Below are 18,621 nucleotides of genomic sequence, written 5' to 3' on the forward strand. Positions count from 1 at the left end.
GCGGGTTGGCTCCGCCCCCCGAAGGGGCGTGGCCTTCCCGGCAGCCGCGGTCACGTGGGGGCGGCGGCGCTTCCGCAAAAGCGGCGACGCGATCGTGGCGCCCGTTGGCCACCGCCCCCCCCCCCGCTCGCCGCCGGGACCCCCCGGTGGCCACCTCCCCCCCCGCCATGGAGGACGGTGAGTTCCCCCCTCCCCCCGCCCCCCCCCATTTTGGGCGGGTCCCCCCCTTATTTGCGTCCCCCGTGACGTCAGGCGCGGCGCGGGGGGCCGTCAGTAGGCTCCAGGGTTAACGCGGGAGCGGAGGCGCTTTGCGGGGGGGGGTGAGGGGGGCGGGGTTTAAGAGGGGGTGGAGGGGGGTTGGGGGGGTCTCCCCGGTCATGTGACCGCCCCCCCGGTCATGTGACCCCTCTTCTCCCCCCCCCAGTGACCCCCCCGGAGCTGCTGCCCTTCCTGCTGCAGCAGGAGTGGGGCGCGCAGGGTGAGTGGGGGCGCCTATAGGGGAGGGGGGCGCCTATAGGGGAGGGGGGGCGCCTATAGGGGAGGGGGGCGCCTATAGAGGGGGTGGGGGGCGCCTATAGGGGAGGGGGGGCCTATAGAGGGGGAGGGGGCGCCTATAGGGGAGGGGGGGCGCCTATAGAGGGGGAGGGGGCGCCTATAGGGGGGGGGGGCGCCTATAGGGGAGGGGGGCGCCTATAGAGGGGGTGGGGGGTGCCTATGGGGGGGGCGCCTATAGGGGAGGGGGGCGCCTATAGGGGAGGGGGCGCCTATAGAGGGGGTGGGGGGTGCCTATAGGGGAGGGGGCGCCTATAGAGGGGGTGGGGGGTGCCTATGGGGGGGCGCCTATAGAGGGGGTGGGGGGCGCCTATAGGGGAGGGGGGTGCCTATAGGGGAGGGGGGGCGCCTATAGGGGGTGGGGGGCGCCTATAGGGGAGGGGGGGCGCCTATAGGGGAGGGGGCGCCTGTAGAGGGGGTGGGGGGTGCCTATAGGGGAGGGGGGGCGCCTATAGGGGAGGGGGGCGCCTATAGAGGGGGTGGGGGGTGCCTATGGGGGGGGCGCCTATAGAGGGGGTGAGGGGTGCCTATAGGGGAGGGGGGCGCCTGTAGGGGAGGGGGGCCCCTATAGAGGGGGTGGGGGCGCCTATAGGGGAGGGGGGGCGCCTATAGGGGAGGGGGGCGCCTATAGAGGGGGTGGGGGCACCTATAGGGGAGGGGGGCGCCTATAGAGGGGGAGGGGCGCCTATAGGGGAGGGGGGCGCCTATAGAGGGGGAGGGGGGTGCCTATGGGGGAGGGGGGCGCCTATAGAGGGGAGGGGGGCGCCTGTAGAGGGGGTGGGAGCGCCTGTAGAGGGGGAGGGGGGCGCCTGTAGAGGGGGAGGGGCGCCTATAGGGGAGGGGGGCGCCTATGGAGGGGGTGGGGGGGCACTGTGGGGGGGTAGGGGTCCCCTATAGGGGGGTGGGGGGCACCTATAGAGGGGAGTGGGGGTCCCCTATGGGGGCGTTGGGAGGCCCCTGGGTCCCCTATAGGGGGGTTGGGGGGGCCCCTATGGGTTTGGGGGTCCACCCCGGGGGTGTGGTCCCCTATAGGGGGCGGGGTCTCACCCAGGCCCCTCCCCCCCCCCCCGGGTCCCCTATAGATGGGGGCGGGGCCGCCCCCTACGTGGAGATCCTGGAGCAGCCGAAGCCGCGGGGGATGCGGTTCCGCTACAAGTGCGAGGGGCGCTCGGCCGGGAGCATCCCCGGGGAGCACAGCACCGAGACCACCAAGACCCACCCCACCATCCGCGTGAGTCCCAGTACAGACCAGTACGGACCAGTATGGACCAGTACGGACCAGTACCGGCCCAGGAACCCCCCCCCCCCCGACCCCTCCCAGGGCCCCCCAGTGCCCCCACCCCCTGGCAACACAGCACCCACCCCACCAAGACCCTCCCCACGCCCTATACAAGTCCCCCAGTGTAAACCAGTACAGACCAGTACGCACCAGTACCCACCCAGGCACCCCTCTGAACCCCCCTCCCAGCGCCCCCACCCCCATGACCCCCCCCACTGCCCCCCAGGGCCCTCCCAGTCCAACCCCAGTCCAACCCAATCTAAACCAGTACAAACCAGTACAAACCAGTACAAACCAGTTCCCCCCCCCCCCCCCCGCAGGTGAACAACTACCGGGGCCCGGGGCGGGTGCGGGTGTCGCTGGTGACGAAGGAGCCCCCGCACCGGCCCCACCCCCACGAGCTGGTGGGCCGCGACTGCCGCGACGGCTTCTACGAGGCCGAGCTGCCCCCCGAGCGCAACGTCCACAGGTGGGGGCACCCATGGGTGCTGCGCGCGCCCCACGCCTATGGGGCGCCCCACGTCTATAGGGTGCCCCACGTCTATAGGGCGCCCCACGCCTATGGGGCGCCCCAAGTCTATAGGGTGCCCCACGTCTATGGGGTGCCGTGCGTTTATAGGGTTCCCCACGTCTATGGGGTGCCGCACGTCTATGGGGCGCCCCACGCCTATAGGGCGCCCCACGTCTATAGGGTGCCCCACGTCTATAGGGCGCCCCACGTCTATAGGGTGCCGCACGTCTATAGGGTACTCTACGTCTATGGGGCGCCCCACGTCTATAGGGCGCCCCACGTCTATAGGGTGCCCCACGTCTATAGGGCGCCCCACGCCTATGGGGCGCCCCACGTCTATAGGGCGCCCCACGTCTATGGGGTGCCGCACGTCTATGGGGCGCCCCATGCCTATAGGGCGCCCCACATCTATAGGGTGCCCGACATCTATGGGGTGGGGTGGGGTTGGGGGGGCGGGGCCCGGGGGGCGGGGCCCACCCTGACCCCTAAATGTGGAGGGTGCCCCCACCCTGACCCCCCCGGACACCCAAATCTATGGGGCGCCCCCCACCCTGACCCCCACGTCTATGGGGCGCCCCCACCCATGGGTGCCCCCCCCGCTATGGGGCGCCCCCCACCCATGGGTGCCCCCCCCGCTATGGGGCGCCCCCCACCCATGGGTGCCCCCCCCCCCAGCTTCCAGAACCTGGGCATCCAGTGCGTGAAGAAGCGGGAGCTGGAGGCGGCCGTGGCCGAGCGGATCCGCACCAACAACAACCCCTTCAACGGTACTGGGAGCACTGGGAGCACTGGGAGGGGCGGGGGGGCTCCTGGGGGGGGTACTGGGAGGCACTGGGAAGGGCTGGGGGTGTTACTGGGAGGCACTGGGAGGCAGTGGGAGGGGCTGGGGGTGTTACTGGGAGGCACTGGGAGTGCTGGGAGGGGCTACTGGGAGGCAGTGGGAGGGGCTGCAGGGGACTGGGAGGCACTGGGAGCACTGGGAGGGGCTGGGGGGCTGTGGGGGGGGCTACTGGGAGGCACTGGGAGCACTGGGAGGGGCTACTGGGAGGCACTGGGAGGCAGTGGGAGGGGCTGCAGGGGACTGGGAGGCACTGGGAGCACTGGGAGGGGCTGGGGGTTACTGGGGGGGTCCCTGGGAGCAGGGGGGGGTTCCCAGGGGTTCTGGCTGGGGTGACTGGTGGTTACTGGTGTGACTGGGGTGACTGGGAGGTTACTGGGAGGTCAGTAGAGGTGGCAGGGAGGTTCCTGGGGGTGCCGGGGCGGGCACTGGGAGGCACTGGGGGTTACTGGGGGGGTCCCTGGGAGGTGGGGGGGGTTCCCAGGGGTTCTGGCTGGGGTGACTGGTGGTGACTGGTGGTTACTGGTGGGACTGGTGTGCCCGGCAGTGCCGGCGGAGCAGCGCGGGGGCGAGTACGACCTGAGCGCGGTGCGGCTCTGCTTCCAGGTCTGGGTGCGGGGGCCCGGGGGGCTGCGGCCCCTCCCCCCCGTCCTCTCCCAGCCCGTCTACGACAACCGTGAGTGCCCCTATAGAGCCCCGGCCCCTATAGAGCCCCCCCCAGCCCTGTAGAGCCCCCCCAGACCCCTATAGAGCCCCGGCCCCTATAGAGCCCCCCCCAGCCCTGTAGAGCCCCCCCAGACCCCTATAGAGCCCCCCAGAGCCCCCCCAGCCCCCTGTAGAGCCCCCCAGAACCCTATAGATCCCCCCAGAGCCCACCCAGATCCCTATAGAGCCCCCAGATCCCTATAGAGCCCCCGGAGCCCCCCAGCCCCCTATGGAGGCCCCCAGACCCCTATAGAGCCCCCCAGAGCCCTATAGATCCCCCCGAGCCCCCCCAGGCCCCTATAGAGCCCCCGGACCCCTATAGAGCCCCCCAGACCCCTATAGAGCCCCCCAGACCCCTATAGAGCCCCCCGAGCCCCCCAGCCCCCTATAGAGCCCCCCAGAGCCCTACAGAGCCCCTATAGATCCGCCCAGACCCCTATAGAGCCCCCCAGAGCCCCCCAGACCCCTAGAGATCCCCCCAGAGCCCCCCAGACCCCTATAGTTCCCCCAGACCCCTATAGAGCCCCCAGAGCCCCCCAGACCCCTATAGAGCCCTCCAGACCCCTATAGAGCCCCCCAGAGCCCCTGTAGCCCGTCCCAGATCCCTATAGATCCCTCCCGACCCCTATAGAGCCCCCCAGAGCCCTATAGAACCCCCAGCCCCCTATAGAGCCCCCCAGAGCCCCCCAGACCCCTATAGAGCCCCCCGACCCCTATAGAGCCCCCCAGAGCCCTATAGATCCGTGCAGACCCCTATAGATCCCCCCAGCCCCCTATAGAGCCCCCCAGACCCCTATAGAGCCCCTCAGAGTCCCCCCAGACCCCTATAGAGCCCCCCAGACCCCTACAGAGCCCCCCAGACCCCTATAGATCCGTGCAGGCCCCTATAGATCCCCCCAGCCCCCTATAGAGCCCCCCAGACCCCTATAGATCCCCCCAGACCCCTATAGATCCGTGCAGACCCCTATAGATCCCCCCAGACCCCTATAGAGCCCCCCAGAGTCCCCCCAGACCCCTATAGATCCCCCCAGACCCCTATAGAGCCCCCCAGACCCCCTGTAGCCCGTCCCAGATCCCTATAGATCCCCCCAGGCCCCTATAGAGCCCCCCAGACCCCTATAGAGCCCCCCAGACCCCTATAGCCCCCATCGCCCCCCCATCGCCCCCCGACCCCTATAGAGCCCCCCAACGCCCTGTGACCACGTCCCCGCCCCGTGGCCCCGTGTGCCCCTGTGACCCCTGTGACCTTGTGCCCCCATGGCCCTGTGACCCCTGTGACCCCTGTGACCCCATGGCCCTGTGCCTCCCCATGACCCCCCGTGCCCCCATGACCCCCTGTGCCCCCTGTGACCCCTCATGACCCCCATGACCCCCTGTGACCCCCCGTGACCCCCTATGCCCCCCCCGACCCCCTGTGCCCTCCATGCCCTCATGCCTCTCCCTGACCCCGTGACCCCCGTGACCCCCGTGACCCCCCGTGCCCCCGTGACCCCCCGTGCCCCCCCGTGACCCCGTGACCCCGTGGCCCCGCCCCCAGGGGCGCCCAGCACGGCGGAGCTGCGCATCTGCCGGGTGAATCGCAACTCGGGGAGCTGCCGGGGGGGCGACGAGGTCTTCCTGCTCTGCGACAAGGTCCAGAAAGGTCAGCGCCCCCCCGGGGCCCCCCCCAACCCCCGGGGGCCCCCCAAACCCCTGGGGCCCCCCCAACCCCTGGGGGCCCCCCCAAACCCCGAGGGCCCCCCCCCGAACCCCTGGGGGCCCCCCCAAACCCCTGGGGTCCCCCCAAACCCCGAGGGCCCCCCCCAAACCCCTGGGGCCCCCCAAACCCCGAGGGCCCCCCAAACCCCTGGGGGCCCCCCAAGCCCCTGGGGGCTCCCCCCGAACCCCTGGGGCCCCCCCCACCGCTGGGGCCCCCCCAACCCCCGAGGGCCCCCCCCCGAACCCCCGGGGGCCCCCCCAACCCGCTGGGGGCCCCCCAAACCCCGAGGGCCCCCCAAACCCCTGGGGGCTCCCCCCGAACCCCTGGGGCCCCCCAACCCCTGGGGCCCCCCAAACCCCGAGGGCCCCCCCGAACCCCCGGGGGCCCCCAAACCCCTGGGGTCCCCCCAAACCCCGAGGGCCCCCCAAACCCCTGGGGGGCCCCCCCAAACCCCTGGGGGCTCCCCCCGAACCCCTGGGGCCCCCAAACCCCTGGGGGCTCCCCCAACCCCTGGGGCCCCCCAAACCCCGAGGGCCCCCCTGAACCCCTGGGGCCCCCCAACCCCTGGGGGCTCCCCCCAACCCCTGGGGGCCCCCCAAACCCCTGGGGTCCCCCCAAACCCCGGGGGCCCCCCCGAACCCCTGGGAGCCCCCCAGACCTCTGGGTGCCCCCCATCCCCCCACCCTGGGTGCCCCTCCCCCCCGTGTCCATCCCCCCCATGTGTCCCCCCGGGTGCCCCCCCAGGTGCCCCCCCCCCCCCAGGTGCCCTCCCCCATCCCGTCCCCCCCGGCTGCCCCCCCCATCCCCCCCACCCTGGGTGCCCCCCCCCGGCTGCCCCCCCCCCAGGTGCCCCCCCGGCTGCCCCCCCCATCCCCCCCTCATCCCCCCCCACCCTGGGTGCCCCCCCATCCCATCCCCCCATGTGTGTCCCCCACCCCTGTGTCTGTGTGTCCCCCCCATCGCCCACCCCATCCCCCCCACCCCGGCTGCCCCCCCCAGGTGCCCCCCCCCCCCGGTGCCCCCCCCATCCCCCCCACCCTGGGTGCCGCCCCCCCCGGCTGCCCCCCCCCCCACTCCACCCCCCCCCCGGTGCCCCCCCCATCCCCCTGTCCCCCCCCGCAGAGGACATCGAGGTGCGCTTCTCGGCGGAGGGCTGGGAGGCCAAGGGCTCCTTCGCGCAGGCCGACGTCCACCGCCAGGTCGCCATCGTCTTCCGCACCCCGCCCTTCCGCGAGGCGGCGCTGCGCCGCCCCGTCACCGTCCGCATGCAGCTCCAGCGCCCCTCCGACCGCCAGCGCAGCCAGCCCATGGACTTCCGCTACCTGCCCCACCACGGTACCTATAGGGGGCGGGGGGGCTCTGTAGGGGGCGGGGGGGCTCTATAGGGGGCGGGGGGGGCTCTATAGGGCTCTGGGGGGCTCTATAGGGGGCTGGGGGGCTCTGGGGGCTCTGTAGGGGGCTGGGGGGGGCTCTATAGGGCTCTGGGGGGCTCTATAGGGGGCTGGGGGGCTCTGGGGGCTCTGTAGGGGGCGGGGGGGGCTCTATAGGGGGCTGGGGGGCTCTATAGGGCTCTGGGGGCTCTATAGGGGTCGGGAGGGATCTATAGGGATCTGGGACGGGCTACAGGGGGTCTGGGGGGCTCTATAGGGGTCTGGAGGGCTCTATAGGGGTCTGGGGGGCTCTGGGGGCTCTATAGGGGGCTGGGGGGCTCTATAGGGCTCTGGGGGGGGCTCTGGGGGGCTCTATAGGGGGCTGGGGGTTCTATAGGGCTCTGGGGGGCTCTATAGGGGTCGGGAGGGATCTATAGGGATCTGGGACGGGCTACAGGGGGTCTGGGGGGGCTCTATAGGGGTCTGGAGGGCTCTATAGGGGTCTGGGGGGCTCTGGGGGGGTCTATAGGGGGCTGGGGGGCTCTATAGGGCTCTGGGGGGGCTCTGGGGGCTCTATAGGGGGCTGGGGGTTCTATAGGGCTCTGGGGGGCTCTATAGGGGTCGGGAGGGATCTATAGGGATCTGGGACGGGCTGCAGGGGGTCTGGGGGGGCTCTATAGGGGTCTGGAGGGCTCTATAGGGGTCTGGGGGGCTCTGGGGGGCTCTATAGGGGGCTGGGGGGTTCTATAGGGCTGGGGGGCTCTGGGGGGCTCTATAGGGGGCTGGGAGGGGTCCGGGGGGGCTGGGGGGTCCTGGGGGGGCCTGGGGAGGTCTTGGGGGGCTCAGGGGGCTTGGGGGGCTTAGGGGTGCTCATGGGGGGCTCCTGGGGGGCTCGGGGGCTCCTGGGGGCCTTGGGGGGCTCCTTAGGGGGCTCCTGGGGGGCTCAGGGGGCTCCTGGGGGGCTTGGGGGGCTCAGGGGGCTCCTGGGGGGCTCCTGGGGGCCTTGGGGGGCTCCTAGGGGGCTCCTGGGGGGCTCAGGGGGCTCGGGGGGGCTCTGGGGGGCCTTAGGGGGCTCTGGGGGGGCTTTGGGTGCTCCGGGGGCCCTGGGGTCTCCAGTGTGACTGGGGGTTATTGGGGGGTGACTGGGAGGTCACTGGGGGCGACGGAGAGGTAGCTGGGAGGTAACTGGTGGCACTGGGGGTTCACTGGGTGTTACTGGGACGTGAGCGAGGGTGACTGGGAGGTGACTGGTGTGACTGGGGATGAGTGGGGGTGACTGGGTGTTACTAGGACGTGAGTGAGTGTGACTGGAAGGTAACTGGAAGGTAACTGGTGTGACTGAGGATGACTAGAGGTAACTGGAGGTGACTGGGAGGTAACTGGTGTGACTGGAAGGTAACTGGTGTGACTGAGGGTGACGGGAGGTGACTGGGAGCGATGGGGAAGTGACTGGAGGATCACTGGGTGTTAGTGGGAGGTGTCGGGGTGTTACTGGGAGGTGACGGGGGGGTCCTGGGAGGTGACTGGGAGGTGACTGGGAGGTGACTGGAGGTGACTGGGAGGTAACTGGTGTGACTGGAAGGTAACTGGTGTGACTGGGGGTGACGGGAGGTGACTGGGAGCGATGGGGAAGTGACTGGAGGATCACCGGGTGTTAGTGGGAGGTGTCGGGGTGTTACTGGGAGGTGACGGGGGAGTCCTGGGAGGTGACTGGGAGGTGACTGGAGGTGACTGGGAGGTAACTGGTGTGACTGGAAGGTAACTGGTGTGACTGGGGGTGACGGGAGGTGACTGGGAGCGATGGGGAAGTGACTGGAGGATCACCGGGTGTTAGTGGGAGGTGTCGGGGTGTTACTGGGAGGTGACGGGGGGGTCCTGGGAGGTGACTGGGAGGTGACTGGAGGTGACTGGGAGGTAACTGGTGTGACTGGTGCAGGGGACCTGCAGTGCATTGAGGAGAAGCGCAAGCGCACCCGCGAGACCTTCCGCTCCTTCGTCCAGCGCAGCCCCCTGCCCGGTGCGGCACTGGGGGCACTGGGGGGGACTGGGAGCACTGGGGGGGGGGGGGGGGGGGGGCAAGGGGGGTCCTGGGGGTATTGGGGTCCCCGGGGGGGGGCACTGGGGGGTATTGGGGTGCTGGGGGGGGTCCTGAGGGGTCTTGGGGTCCCCGGGGGTCTTGGGGTGCTGGGGGGTCCCTGGGGGGGTCTTGGGGTGCTGGGGGGGGGGATTGGGGTCCCCGGGGGGTCTTGGGGTGCTGGGGGGTCCCAGGGGGTATTGGGGTCCCGGGGGGGATTGGGGTGCTGGGGGGGGATTGGGGTCCCCGGGGGGTCTTGGGGTGCTGGGGGGGTCCCAGGGGGGTCTTGGGGTGCTGGGGGGGGGATTGGGGTGCTGGGGGGGGGGGATTGGGGTCCCCGGGGGGTCTTGGGGGTCCCCGGGGATATCGGGGTCCCTGACGGTGCCCCTCCCCCCCCAGGCCCGGCGCCCCCCGAGCCCCGGCCCCCCGGCGCATCGCGGTGCCCGCGCGGCCCCCCCGGCCCCCCAGCCCCCCCGCCGCGGGTGAGCCCTGGGGGGCAAATGGGGGGGGGCAAATGGGGGGTGGGGGTAAATGGGGGCAATTGGGGGGCAAATGGGGGTGGGGGGTAAATGGGGGCAAATGGGGGGGCAAATGGGGGGGCAAATGGGGGTGGGGGGTAAATGAGGGGGAAATAGGGGGGCAAATGGGGGGTTGGGGGCAAATGGGGGGTGGGGTTAAATTGGGGGGCAAATAAGGGGTGGGGGAGGCAAATGGGGGGGCAAATGGGGGGGTGGGGGCAAATTGGGGGGCGAAGGGGGGTGGGGGCAAATTGGGGCAAATAAGGGGTGGGGGAGGCAAATGGGGGGCAAATGGGGGTGGGGGCAAATTGGGGGGGCGAAGGGGGGTGGGGGCAAATTGGGGCAAATAAGGGGTGGGGGAGGCAAATGGGGGGCAAATGGGGGGGTGGGGGCAAATTGGGGGGCGAAGGGGGGTAAATGGGGCAAGGGGGGGTCGAGCCCCCTCTCACCCCTCCCCCCCCCCCCCAGCTCTGCCCCCAGCCCCGCCCCCTCCTCCTCCCCCTTCCCTTTCGGGGGGCAGGGGGGCTTTTGGGGGCCCCCCCCCCCCGAAGCGGAGCCGCTGGCCGAGGCCCTGCTGCAGCTGCAGTTCGAGGAGGGGGCCCCCCCGGGCGGGGGGGGGGGGGCGGGGGGGGCCGCCCCTCCCCCCACTTTGGATTTCGGGGCGCTTTTGGGGGACCCCCCCTTCCCCCCCCTCGACACCATCAACCCCGCCGACGTCCAGCGTTTGCTGGGGCCCCCCGACCTCCCCCCGGCTTTTGGGGACCCCCCCCCCCGAGTTGGGAGGGGGGGCGGCCATTTTGGGGGGGCGGGGTCGGATTTCGGGGGAGGGGGGCCGATTTGGGGGGGGCAGGGTCTGATTTTGGGGGAGGGGGGCCGATTTGGGGGGGCTGGGGCCGATTTTGGGGGAGGGGGGCCGATTTTGGGGGGGCTGGGGCCGATTTTGGGGGAGGGGGGCCGATTTTGGGGGAGGGGGCTCGGATTTCGGGGGGCGGGGCCGGATTTTAGAGGGGGGGGGTCTGATTTTGGGGGGCCCCCCCAAGATTTCGGGGCCCCCCCCATGCTGATGTCGTACCCCGAAGCCATCGCGCGCTTGGTGCAGAGTCAGGCCCCGGGGGGGGGCCCCGAAATTGGGGGGGGTCCCCAGTTGGGGGGGGGTCCCCAGTTGGGGGGGGGCCCCGATTTGGGGGTGGGGGCCCCCCCCGAGGATTCGCTGCCTTCCCTGGGCGACCTGGACTTCAGCACCTTCCTCAGCCAGTTCCCCTCCTCCTAACTGGGAGGGACTGGGGGGGGCTACTGGGAGGCTTCTGAGGGGACTGGGAGGCTTCTAGGGGGGCTGGGGAGCTACTGGGAGTCACTGGGAGGCTTCTACGGGGGCTGGGGGGCTACTGGGAGGCTTTTAGGGGGAGCTGGGGGGCTACTGGGAGGCTTCTGGGGGCTACTGGGAGTCACTGGGAGGCTTCTGTGGGGGCTGGGGGGCTACTGGGAGGCTTTTAGGGGGAGCTGGGGGGCTACTGGGAGGCTTCTGGGGGCTACTGGGAGTCACTGGGAGGCTTCTACGGTGGCTGGGGGGCTACTGGGAGGCTTCTAGGGGCTACTGGGAGTCACTGGGAGGTTTCTACAGGGGCTGGGGGGCTACTGGGAGGCTTCTAGGGGCTACTGGGGGGCTACTGGGAGGCTTTAGGGGGGCTGGGGGGCTACTGGGAGGCTTTTAGGGGGAGCTGGGGGGCTACTGGGAGGCTTCTGGGGGCTACTGGGAGTCACTGGGAGGCTTCTACGGTGGCTGGGGGGCTACTGGGAGCCTTCTAGGGGGCACTGGGGGAGCTGGGCGGCTACTGGGAGGCTTCTAGGGGTTACTGGGAGGCACTGCTAGGCTTTTAGGAGGTACTGGGAGGCTACTGGGAGTCACTGGGAGGCTTCTGGGGGGAGCTGGGGGGCTACTGGGAGGCTTTTAGGGGGAATTGGGTGGCTACTGGGAGTCCCTGGGAGGCTTCTAGGGGGCACTGGTGGGCTACTGGGAGTCACTGGGAGGCTTTTAGGTGGAACGGAGCAGTCCTAAGGAGCTACTGGGAGGCAACTGGGTGGCTACTGGGGGTCACTGGAAGCTGATGGGGGGGTCTTAAGTGGGACTGGGGGCAACTGGGAGCTACTGGGAGTGTCCCGAGGGACCAGTGGGAGCTACTGGGCATGGCTGGGAGTTACTGGGGGCAACTGGGAGTGTCCCGAGGGACCAGTGGGAGCTACTGGGCATGACTGGGAGTTACTGGGAGCTACTGGGAGTGTCCTGAGGGACCAGTGGGAGCTACTGGGCATGACTGGGAGTCCCCAGGGGTCCTCCCCCCCTTCCTATTGGCCGCTGCCCCTTCACCCCGCCTCCCTGGGGGTGCTGCGGCCAATGGGAGCACAGCCGCCCCTCCCCCCCGCCGGCATTAACCCCTCCCCCCCGAACCGAAGTGCCTTTGGGGGGAGGGGAAGCCCCTCCCCCACCCCGCCCCTCCCCCACCCCGCTGGTCGCCCCAATAAACGGTCCAAGGCCACCGACCTTTGATTGACAGCGCGGGGGGGCGTGGCCAGCGCCGGGGAAGCGGGGTCTGGGCGAGGGAGGGGCGGGGGTTCGGGCTGCGGGGGCGGGGTATGAGCGAGGGAGGGGCGGAGTCTGGGCTGCGGGGGGTGTGGTTTGCGATGCGGAAGCGTGGTTTGGGCTGAAGAGGCGGGGTCTCAGCTGCGGGGGCGGGGTCTGGGCAGTGGGGGCGTGGTTTGCGATGCGGAAGCGTAGTTTGGGCTCCGGGGGGCGTGGTTTGGGTGGGGGGCGTGGCCCGGCAGGAGGCGGGGGAAGCCGGAAGGGGCGGTCTCCAGCGGTGCGCGCCGAGGGGGCGGGCGGGCGGAGCTTCTCCCGGAAGAGGCGCGGCTTCGTCCCGGAAGGGGCGTGGCGAGCGGCCGGCGGCGGCGGAGCGGAGCGGGCCCGGGCCGGAGGCGGCGGCGGCGGCGGCGGCGGCGGAGGCGGCCGGGAGGGGCCCAGCGGGGCCGGGGCCGGGGCCGGGGGCGGCCGGGAGGGGCCCAGCGGGGCCGGGGCCGGGCCTGAGCGGGGCCCAGCGGCGCCGGGGCCGCGGCGATGCCGAGCAAGAAGAAAAAATACAACGCGCGGTTCCCGCCGGTGAGCGGAGAGGGCCCGGGCCGGGGGGGGGGGGGGCATCGCCATGGCAACGGGGAGGGGCGGGGCTTCCTGGGGGGTGGGGCCTGCAGGGGGGGTCCCGCCGGGGAGGCGTGGCCTCGGGGAAGGGGCGGGGTTTGGGGTGAGCGGGGGTTGTGAGGGGTGGGCGGGGGATGAGGGGGTGGGAGAGGACTGGGGGGAAGGGGCGGGGCTTGTGGGGGTGGGCGGGGTTTGCAGGGAAGGGGCGGGGTTTGGGGGGGTCGGAGGAGAGTGTGGGGGAGGGGCGGGGTTTGAGGGGCGGGGCTTGGGGTGGGCAGGGCTTGAGGGAGTAGGAGGGGATTGTGGGGAAGGGGCGGGGTTTGAGGGGTGGGGTGGGGCTTGGGTGGGCGGGGGTTGTGAGGGGTGGGTGGGGTTTGTAGGTAATGGGCGGGGTTTGTGGGGGTAGGAGGGGTTTGTGGGGAAGGGGTGGGGTTTGCTGGAAGGGGCAGGGCTTGTGGGGGTGGGCGGGGCTCAGCCGCATCCCTCAATCCAGGCCCAGGCGAGGGGGTGGAGCTGGGGGGTGTGGTCTTGTGTAGGGGTGGGGCTTGAGAGGGGCGTGGTCTGTGGGCACAGCCAGTGCAGGGGGAGCGAGGGCATCCCCCCGGCCCCAGGTGAGGAGGTGGGGCTGGGGGCGGGGCCTCGCGGTGAAGTGTGGGCGTGGCCCGTGGGGGGGAGGCGTGGCTTCCGGAGGGGGAGGAGCGTGGCCGTGCCTCAGTTTCCCCCCGCCCGCAGGCGCGGATCAAGAAGATCATGCAGACGGATGAGGAGATCGGGAAGGTGGCGGCCGCCGTCCCCGTCATCATCTGTATCCTCCCGGGGCCCCCGCCCCCACCCTGGGGTGCCTGGGACCCCCCCATCCCCCACCCTGGGGTGCCTGGGACCCCCCCATCCCCCGCCCGGGGCGCCTGGGACCCCCCATCCCCCACCCTGGGGCGCCTGGGACCCCCCCATCCCCCGCCCGGGGCGCCTGGGACCCCCTATCCCCCACCCGGGGCACCTGGGACCCCCCATCCCCCACCCTGAGGCGCCTGGGACCCCCCATCCCCCACCCGGGGCACCTGGGACCCCCCATCCCCCACCCTGGGGCGCCTGGGACCCCCCATCCCCCGCCCGGGGCGCGTGAGACCCCCCATCCCCCACCCTGAGGCGCCTGGGACCCCCCATCCCCCACCCCGGGCACCTGGGACCCCCATCCCCCACCCCGGGGTGCCTCGGACCCCCACCCCCACCCCAGGGTGCCTGGGACCCCCCAAATCCCCCCCACCCCAGGCACCTGGGTGCCCCCCAGCGTCTCCCCACCCACCCTGGACTCCTGGGCGCCCCCCACCCGTCCCAGGGTGCCCGGGACCCCCCGGCCCCCCCCACCCCAGACACTGGGGTCCCCCCACCCCATCCCGGGGTGCCTGGGACCCCCACCCTGGATTCTTGGGTGCCCTCCAGGGTCCCCCCCAGACCCCTGGGACCCCCCAGACCCCCCCCACCCCGGCCGCCTGGGTGTCGTGTCCCCCCCCTTGGGTGGCCCTGGGTCCCGGGGGTGGGGGTGGGGGTGGGGGTGGGGGGGGCCCCCCCCCGGCGCGTGGGGGTCCTTAGCGGCGCAGCGCGGGCGCTGGAGCTCTTCCTGGAGTCGCTGCTGCGCAAGGCGTGCCACGTCACCCAGTCCCGCAACGCCAAGACCATGACCACCTCCCACCTGTGAGCGCGGGGGGCGCCGGGGGGCCCCCCGGGGGGGGCAGGGGCCCCTGGGGGGGTCCCCCGGGGGGGCAGGGTCCCCTGGGGGGTCCCCTGGGGGCCCTCGGGGGGGGCAAGGGTCCCCCGGGGGGGGCAGGGTCCCCTGGGGGTCCCCTGGGGGGGCAGGGTCCCCTGGGGGCCCTCGGGGGAGTGGGGGTCCCCTGGGTGCCCTTTGGGGTTGGGGAAGGGTCCCTGGGGGTCCCTGGGTGCCCTCTGGGGGGGGTGGGGGTCCCTGGGGGGCTCTGGGTGCACTCGGGGGGTGGGGGTCCCTGGGTGCCCTCTGGGGGGGGTGGGGGTCCTTGGGGGGCTCCTGGGTGCCCTCTGGGGATGGGTCAGGGTCCCCTGGGGGCTCTCGGGGGGTGGGGGTCCCCTGGGTGCCCTCGGGGGGCAAGGGTCCCCTGGGTGCCCTTTGGGGTTGGGAAAGGGTCCCTGGGGGTCCCCTGGGGTGGGTGGGGGTCCCCTGGTGCCCTCTGGGGTGGGTGGGGGTCCCCTGGGTGCCCTGCGGGGGTGGGGAGGGGTCCCCTGGGTGCTCCGTGGGGGTGGGGAGGGGTCCCCTGGGTGCCCTGCGGGGGTGGGGAGGGGTCCCCTGGGTGCTCCGTGGGGGTGGGGAGGGGTCCCCTCCGCCCTCCCTGCCTCAGTTTCCCCACTGCCTTAGGGCAGAAAATGGGGGGCTGGGGCGTAGGGGCGAGGGGCGTGGCCTGGGCGGGCGTGGCCCGGGGTGGGTCTGTGTGGGCGTGGCCCCGGGTGGGCGTACCCCGCCTGAGGCCCCGCCCCCGCAGGAAGCAGTGCATCGAGCTGGAGCAGCAGTTCGACTTCCTGAAGGACCTGGTGGCCGCCGTGCCCGACATGCAGCAGCCCGAGGGCGAGGAGCCCCACGGCGAGGGCGAGCGCGGGCCCCGCCGGTGCGCCGGGGACCCCCAAACCCCGGGGGGGGGCCCCCAAATCCCTGGGGGGGCCCCCAAAGCCCTGGGAGCCACCCCCAAACCCCGGGGGGCCCCCCGCAATCCCTGGTGCCCCCCCCAAATCCCTAGGGCCCCCCCCCCCCCAATCCCCGGGTGCCCCCCAAACCCCGAGGGGGCCCCCCCAATCCCTGGGGCCCCCCAAACCCCGAGGGGGCCCCCCGCAATCCCTGGTGCCCCCCCAAATCCCTGGGGCCCCCCCCCAATCCCCGGGTGCCCCCCAAACCCCTGGGTGCCCCCCGAATCCCCGGGTGCCCCCCTAAACCCCTGGGGCCCCCCAAAACCCCTGGGTGCCCCCCAAACCCCTGGGGCCCCCCAAACCCCGAGGGGGCCCCCAAATCCCTGGGTGCCCCCCCAATCCCTGGTGCCCCCCCAAACCCCCGGGTGCCCCCCAAACCCCCGGGTGCCCCCCAAATCCCTGGTGCCCCCCCAAATCCTTGGGTCCCCCCGCAATCCCTGGGTGCCCCCCCCAATCCCTGGTGCCCCCCCAAATCCCCGGGTGCCCCCCAAACCCCCGGGTGCCCCCCGAATCCCCGGGTGCCCCCCCAAACCCCTGGGGCCCCCCAAAACCCCTGGGTGCCCCCCAATCCCTGGTGCCCCCCAAATCCCTGGGGACCCCCAAATCCTTGGGTCCCCCAATCCTTGGGTGCCCCCCCAAATCCCTGGGTGCCCCCAAACCCCCAGGTGCCCCCTCCAATCCCTGGTGCCCCCCAATCCCTGGGTGCCCCCCAAATCCCTGGTGCCCCCCTCAATCCCTGGGTGCCCCCCCAATCCCTGGTGCCCCCCCGAATCCCTGGTGTCACACCCCTCCCCCCCCCCAGGACGCCTGGGTCCCCTGGGGGTGGGGGGGGGGTGTGGGGGGCAGGGGGGGCCCTGATGGGGGGGGGGGTCCCTGATGGGGGGGTTGGGGTCCCCTCATGGGGGGTCCCTGATGGGGGGGGGGTGGCCCCAGAGCCGTGGGGTCCCTGATGGGGGGGGGGGGTCCCTGACGGGGGGGTCCCTGATGGGGGGGGGGGTCCCGGTTGGGGGGGTTGGGGTCCCTGTGGGGGGTCCCTGTGGGGGGGTCCCTGACGGGGGCGGGGTTCCGCTGCAGGGGGCGGCGCCCGGGCGGCGGCCGGAAGAACGGGGGGCCCGGGGCGAAGGGGAAGGACCCCAAGCAGTCGGGGACGGACTCGGAGCAGGAGGTGGGGGGCCCCTTGGGGGGGGGTCCCAGACCCCTGGGTGCCCCTTGGGGGGGGTCCCTTTGGGGGTGGGGGGTCCCAGATCCCTGGGTGCCCCTTGGGGGGTCCCTTTGGGGGTGGGGGTCCCAGACCCCTGGGTGCCCCTTTGGGGGGGTCCCCTTGGGGGGGGGGGGGATCCCAGACCCCTGGGTGCCCCTTGGGGGGGTCCCCTTGGGGGGGGGTCCCAGACCCCTGGGTGCCCCTTGGGGGGTCCCTTTGGGGGTGGGGGTCCCAGACCCCTGGGTGCCCCTTGGGGGGGTCCCTTTGGGGGTGGGGGGTCCCAGACCCCTGGGTGCCCCTTGGGGGGGGTCCCCTTGGGGGGGGGTCCCAGACCCCTGGGTGCCCCCTTTGGGGATCCTGGTGCCTGGGTGCCCTGAGGGTGGGGGGTCCCTGGGGGTTTGGGGGTCCCTGGGGGGGTTGGGGGGTCCCTTTGGGGTGGGGCAGGGTCCCCAGACCCCTGGGTGCCCCTTTAGGGGGGGTCTCCTTGGGGGTGGGGGGTGTCCCGGACCCCTGGGTGCCCCCTTTGGGGGTCCTGGTGCCTGGGTGCCCTGAGGGTGGGGGGTCCCTGGGGGGGGTGGGGGAGTTCGGGGGGCCCCTTTGGGGGTGGGGGGTCCCCTGGGTGCCACCATGTCCCCTCCCCCCCAGGAGGACTCTGAGGACAGCGACAGCGACGGGGAGGAGGAGGCGCCGCAGCCCCCCCAGACCCGGGCCCCCCTCAATTTCACCAGGTACCGGCCCGGGACCCCCAAAACGGGGGGGGGGGGCACCCCTAAACCCCCGGGACCCCCAAAGCGGGGGGGGGGCACCCCTAAACCCCTGGGACCCTTTTTTTTGGGGGGGGGGGGGGGCACCGAGATGCCTGGGTCCCCTGGGGGGGGGTGAAGCGGGGACCCCCCCAGGCTGCCCTGACCCCCCCTCCCCCCTCCCCTCCGCCCCCCCCCCCCGCAGCCCCGGGGTCCCCTTCGCGCCGCTGGGACCCCCCGCCCTCCCGGGGGGACTCCCGGGGGGGGGAGGGGGGCTCCCCCCGGCCCCCGCCCCCCCCCGCGCCCCCGAGGAAGAGGACGATGAAGACTACGACTCCTAGCGCCGCCCCTCCCCCCCCCCTTTTTGTTTTTTTGCCCGTTTTCCCCGGATTTCACCCCGTTACGGGGCCAGGCGCCACCTCCCAGTATGGTCTTACTGGGAGAGCGGGCCTTGGACCAGTTTGGGGCTGGGGGGGGGTGGTACTGGGAGCACTGGGAACGCCACCCCCCCCCCCCCCCCCGCAGCGCTGGTGTAATGAGTTGTGTCCGGTCTCAGGCGGGATTTGGCGGGGGGGGGGGGGGGCTCAGCCCGGACCCCTGGGGTCCCCTTTTGGGGGGTGGGGGAGGGGAGGGGGGTTGATTTTTGGGGCCTTTTGGTGGCTTTTAACGAGTCGGGGGGTTTTGTATCGGCTCAATAAAGTTCCCGTTTCCGTACGCTCGGGTGACCCCCCCCCCCCCCCCCCCAGCGCGTGGGACCCCCCAAATCTATAGGGTGCCCCAAACCTATGGGGTGCCCCCCCCGGACCCCCCAAATCTATAGGGTGCCCCAAACCTATGGGGTGACCCCCCCGGACCCCCCAAATCTATAGGGTGCCCCAAACCTATGGGGTGCCCCCCCCGAACCCTGGGTGCCCCAAATCTATAGGGTGCCCCAAATCTATAGGGTGCCCCCCCCCAGACCCCTGGGTTTCCCAGATCTATAGGGTGCCCCAAATCTATAGGGTGTCCACCCCAAAACTCCTGGGACCCCCAAATCCATGGGGTGCCCCCACCCAAATGCCTGGGTCCCCCCCAAATCTATGAGTCCCCCCCAATCTATAGGGTGCCCCAAATCTATAGGGTGCCCCCCCAGACCCCTGGGTCCCCCCAAATCTATGCCCCCCCCGCCCCCCCCGGTCCTCCACGGTCCCTGTCTCCCTCCTCGGCCGCTAGGGGGCAGCAGAGCCCCGGCGGGACGG

The 18,621-nt window shown here is 72.4% G+C and overlaps 2 protein-coding genes across 4 annotated transcripts in view; both read left to right on the plus strand.

Annotated features, from left to right (window-relative positions):
• Positions 1 to 99: 99 nt before the first annotated feature.
• RELA (RELA proto-oncogene, NF-kB subunit) overlaps positions 100 to 18,621 on the plus strand; it is a 59,687-nt gene continuing 41,165 nt past the window's right edge. The window contains exons 1-11 of one of the 3 annotated variants that reach the window (XM_087773014.1): positions 121 to 177; positions 425 to 478; positions 1,635 to 1,783; positions 2,152 to 2,300; positions 3,018 to 3,109; positions 3,728 to 3,856; positions 5,423 to 5,527; positions 6,707 to 6,919; positions 8,891 to 8,971; positions 9,445 to 9,478; positions 9,985 to 12,084. In XM_087773014.1, coding sequence (XP_087629140.1) covers positions 168 to 177; positions 425 to 478; positions 1,635 to 1,783; positions 2,152 to 2,300; positions 3,018 to 3,109; positions 3,728 to 3,856; positions 5,423 to 5,527; positions 6,707 to 6,919; positions 8,891 to 8,971; positions 9,445 to 9,478; positions 9,985 to 10,816 — 1,848 coding nt within the window. In that variant the 5' untranslated portion in view covers positions 121 to 167 and the 3' untranslated portion in view covers positions 10,817 to 12,084. Of the gene's footprint in view, positions 178 to 424; positions 479 to 1,634; positions 1,784 to 2,151; positions 2,301 to 3,017; positions 3,110 to 3,727; positions 3,857 to 5,422; positions 5,528 to 6,706; positions 6,920 to 8,890; positions 8,972 to 9,427; positions 9,497 to 9,984; positions 12,085 to 18,621 lie in introns of those variants that run through there. The other 2 variants (XM_087773012.1, XM_087773013.1) reach the window with 2 other exon arrangements.
• Positions 12,477 to 17,938, plus strand: DRAP1 (DR1 associated protein 1). Its single transcript, XM_087773030.1, has 7 exons — positions 12,477 to 12,697; positions 13,466 to 13,538; positions 14,332 to 14,425; positions 15,241 to 15,363; positions 16,514 to 16,604; positions 17,286 to 17,368; positions 17,589 to 17,938. Exons 1-7 carry the CDS (start codon positions 12,656 to 12,658, stop codon positions 17,722 to 17,724), a joined length of 642 nt encoding a protein of 213 aa, XP_087629156.1. The 5' UTR covers positions 12,477 to 12,655; the 3' UTR covers positions 17,725 to 17,938.

The sequence above is a fragment of the Nipponia nippon genome, unplaced genomic scaffold (assembly GCF_047370975.1).
Source record: "Nipponia nippon isolate SJK-2023a ecotype South Korea unplaced genomic scaffold, ASM4737097v1 scaffold_38, whole genome shotgun sequence".
Lineage (NCBI taxonomy): Eukaryota > Metazoa > Chordata > Aves > Pelecaniformes > Threskiornithidae > Nipponia > Nipponia nippon.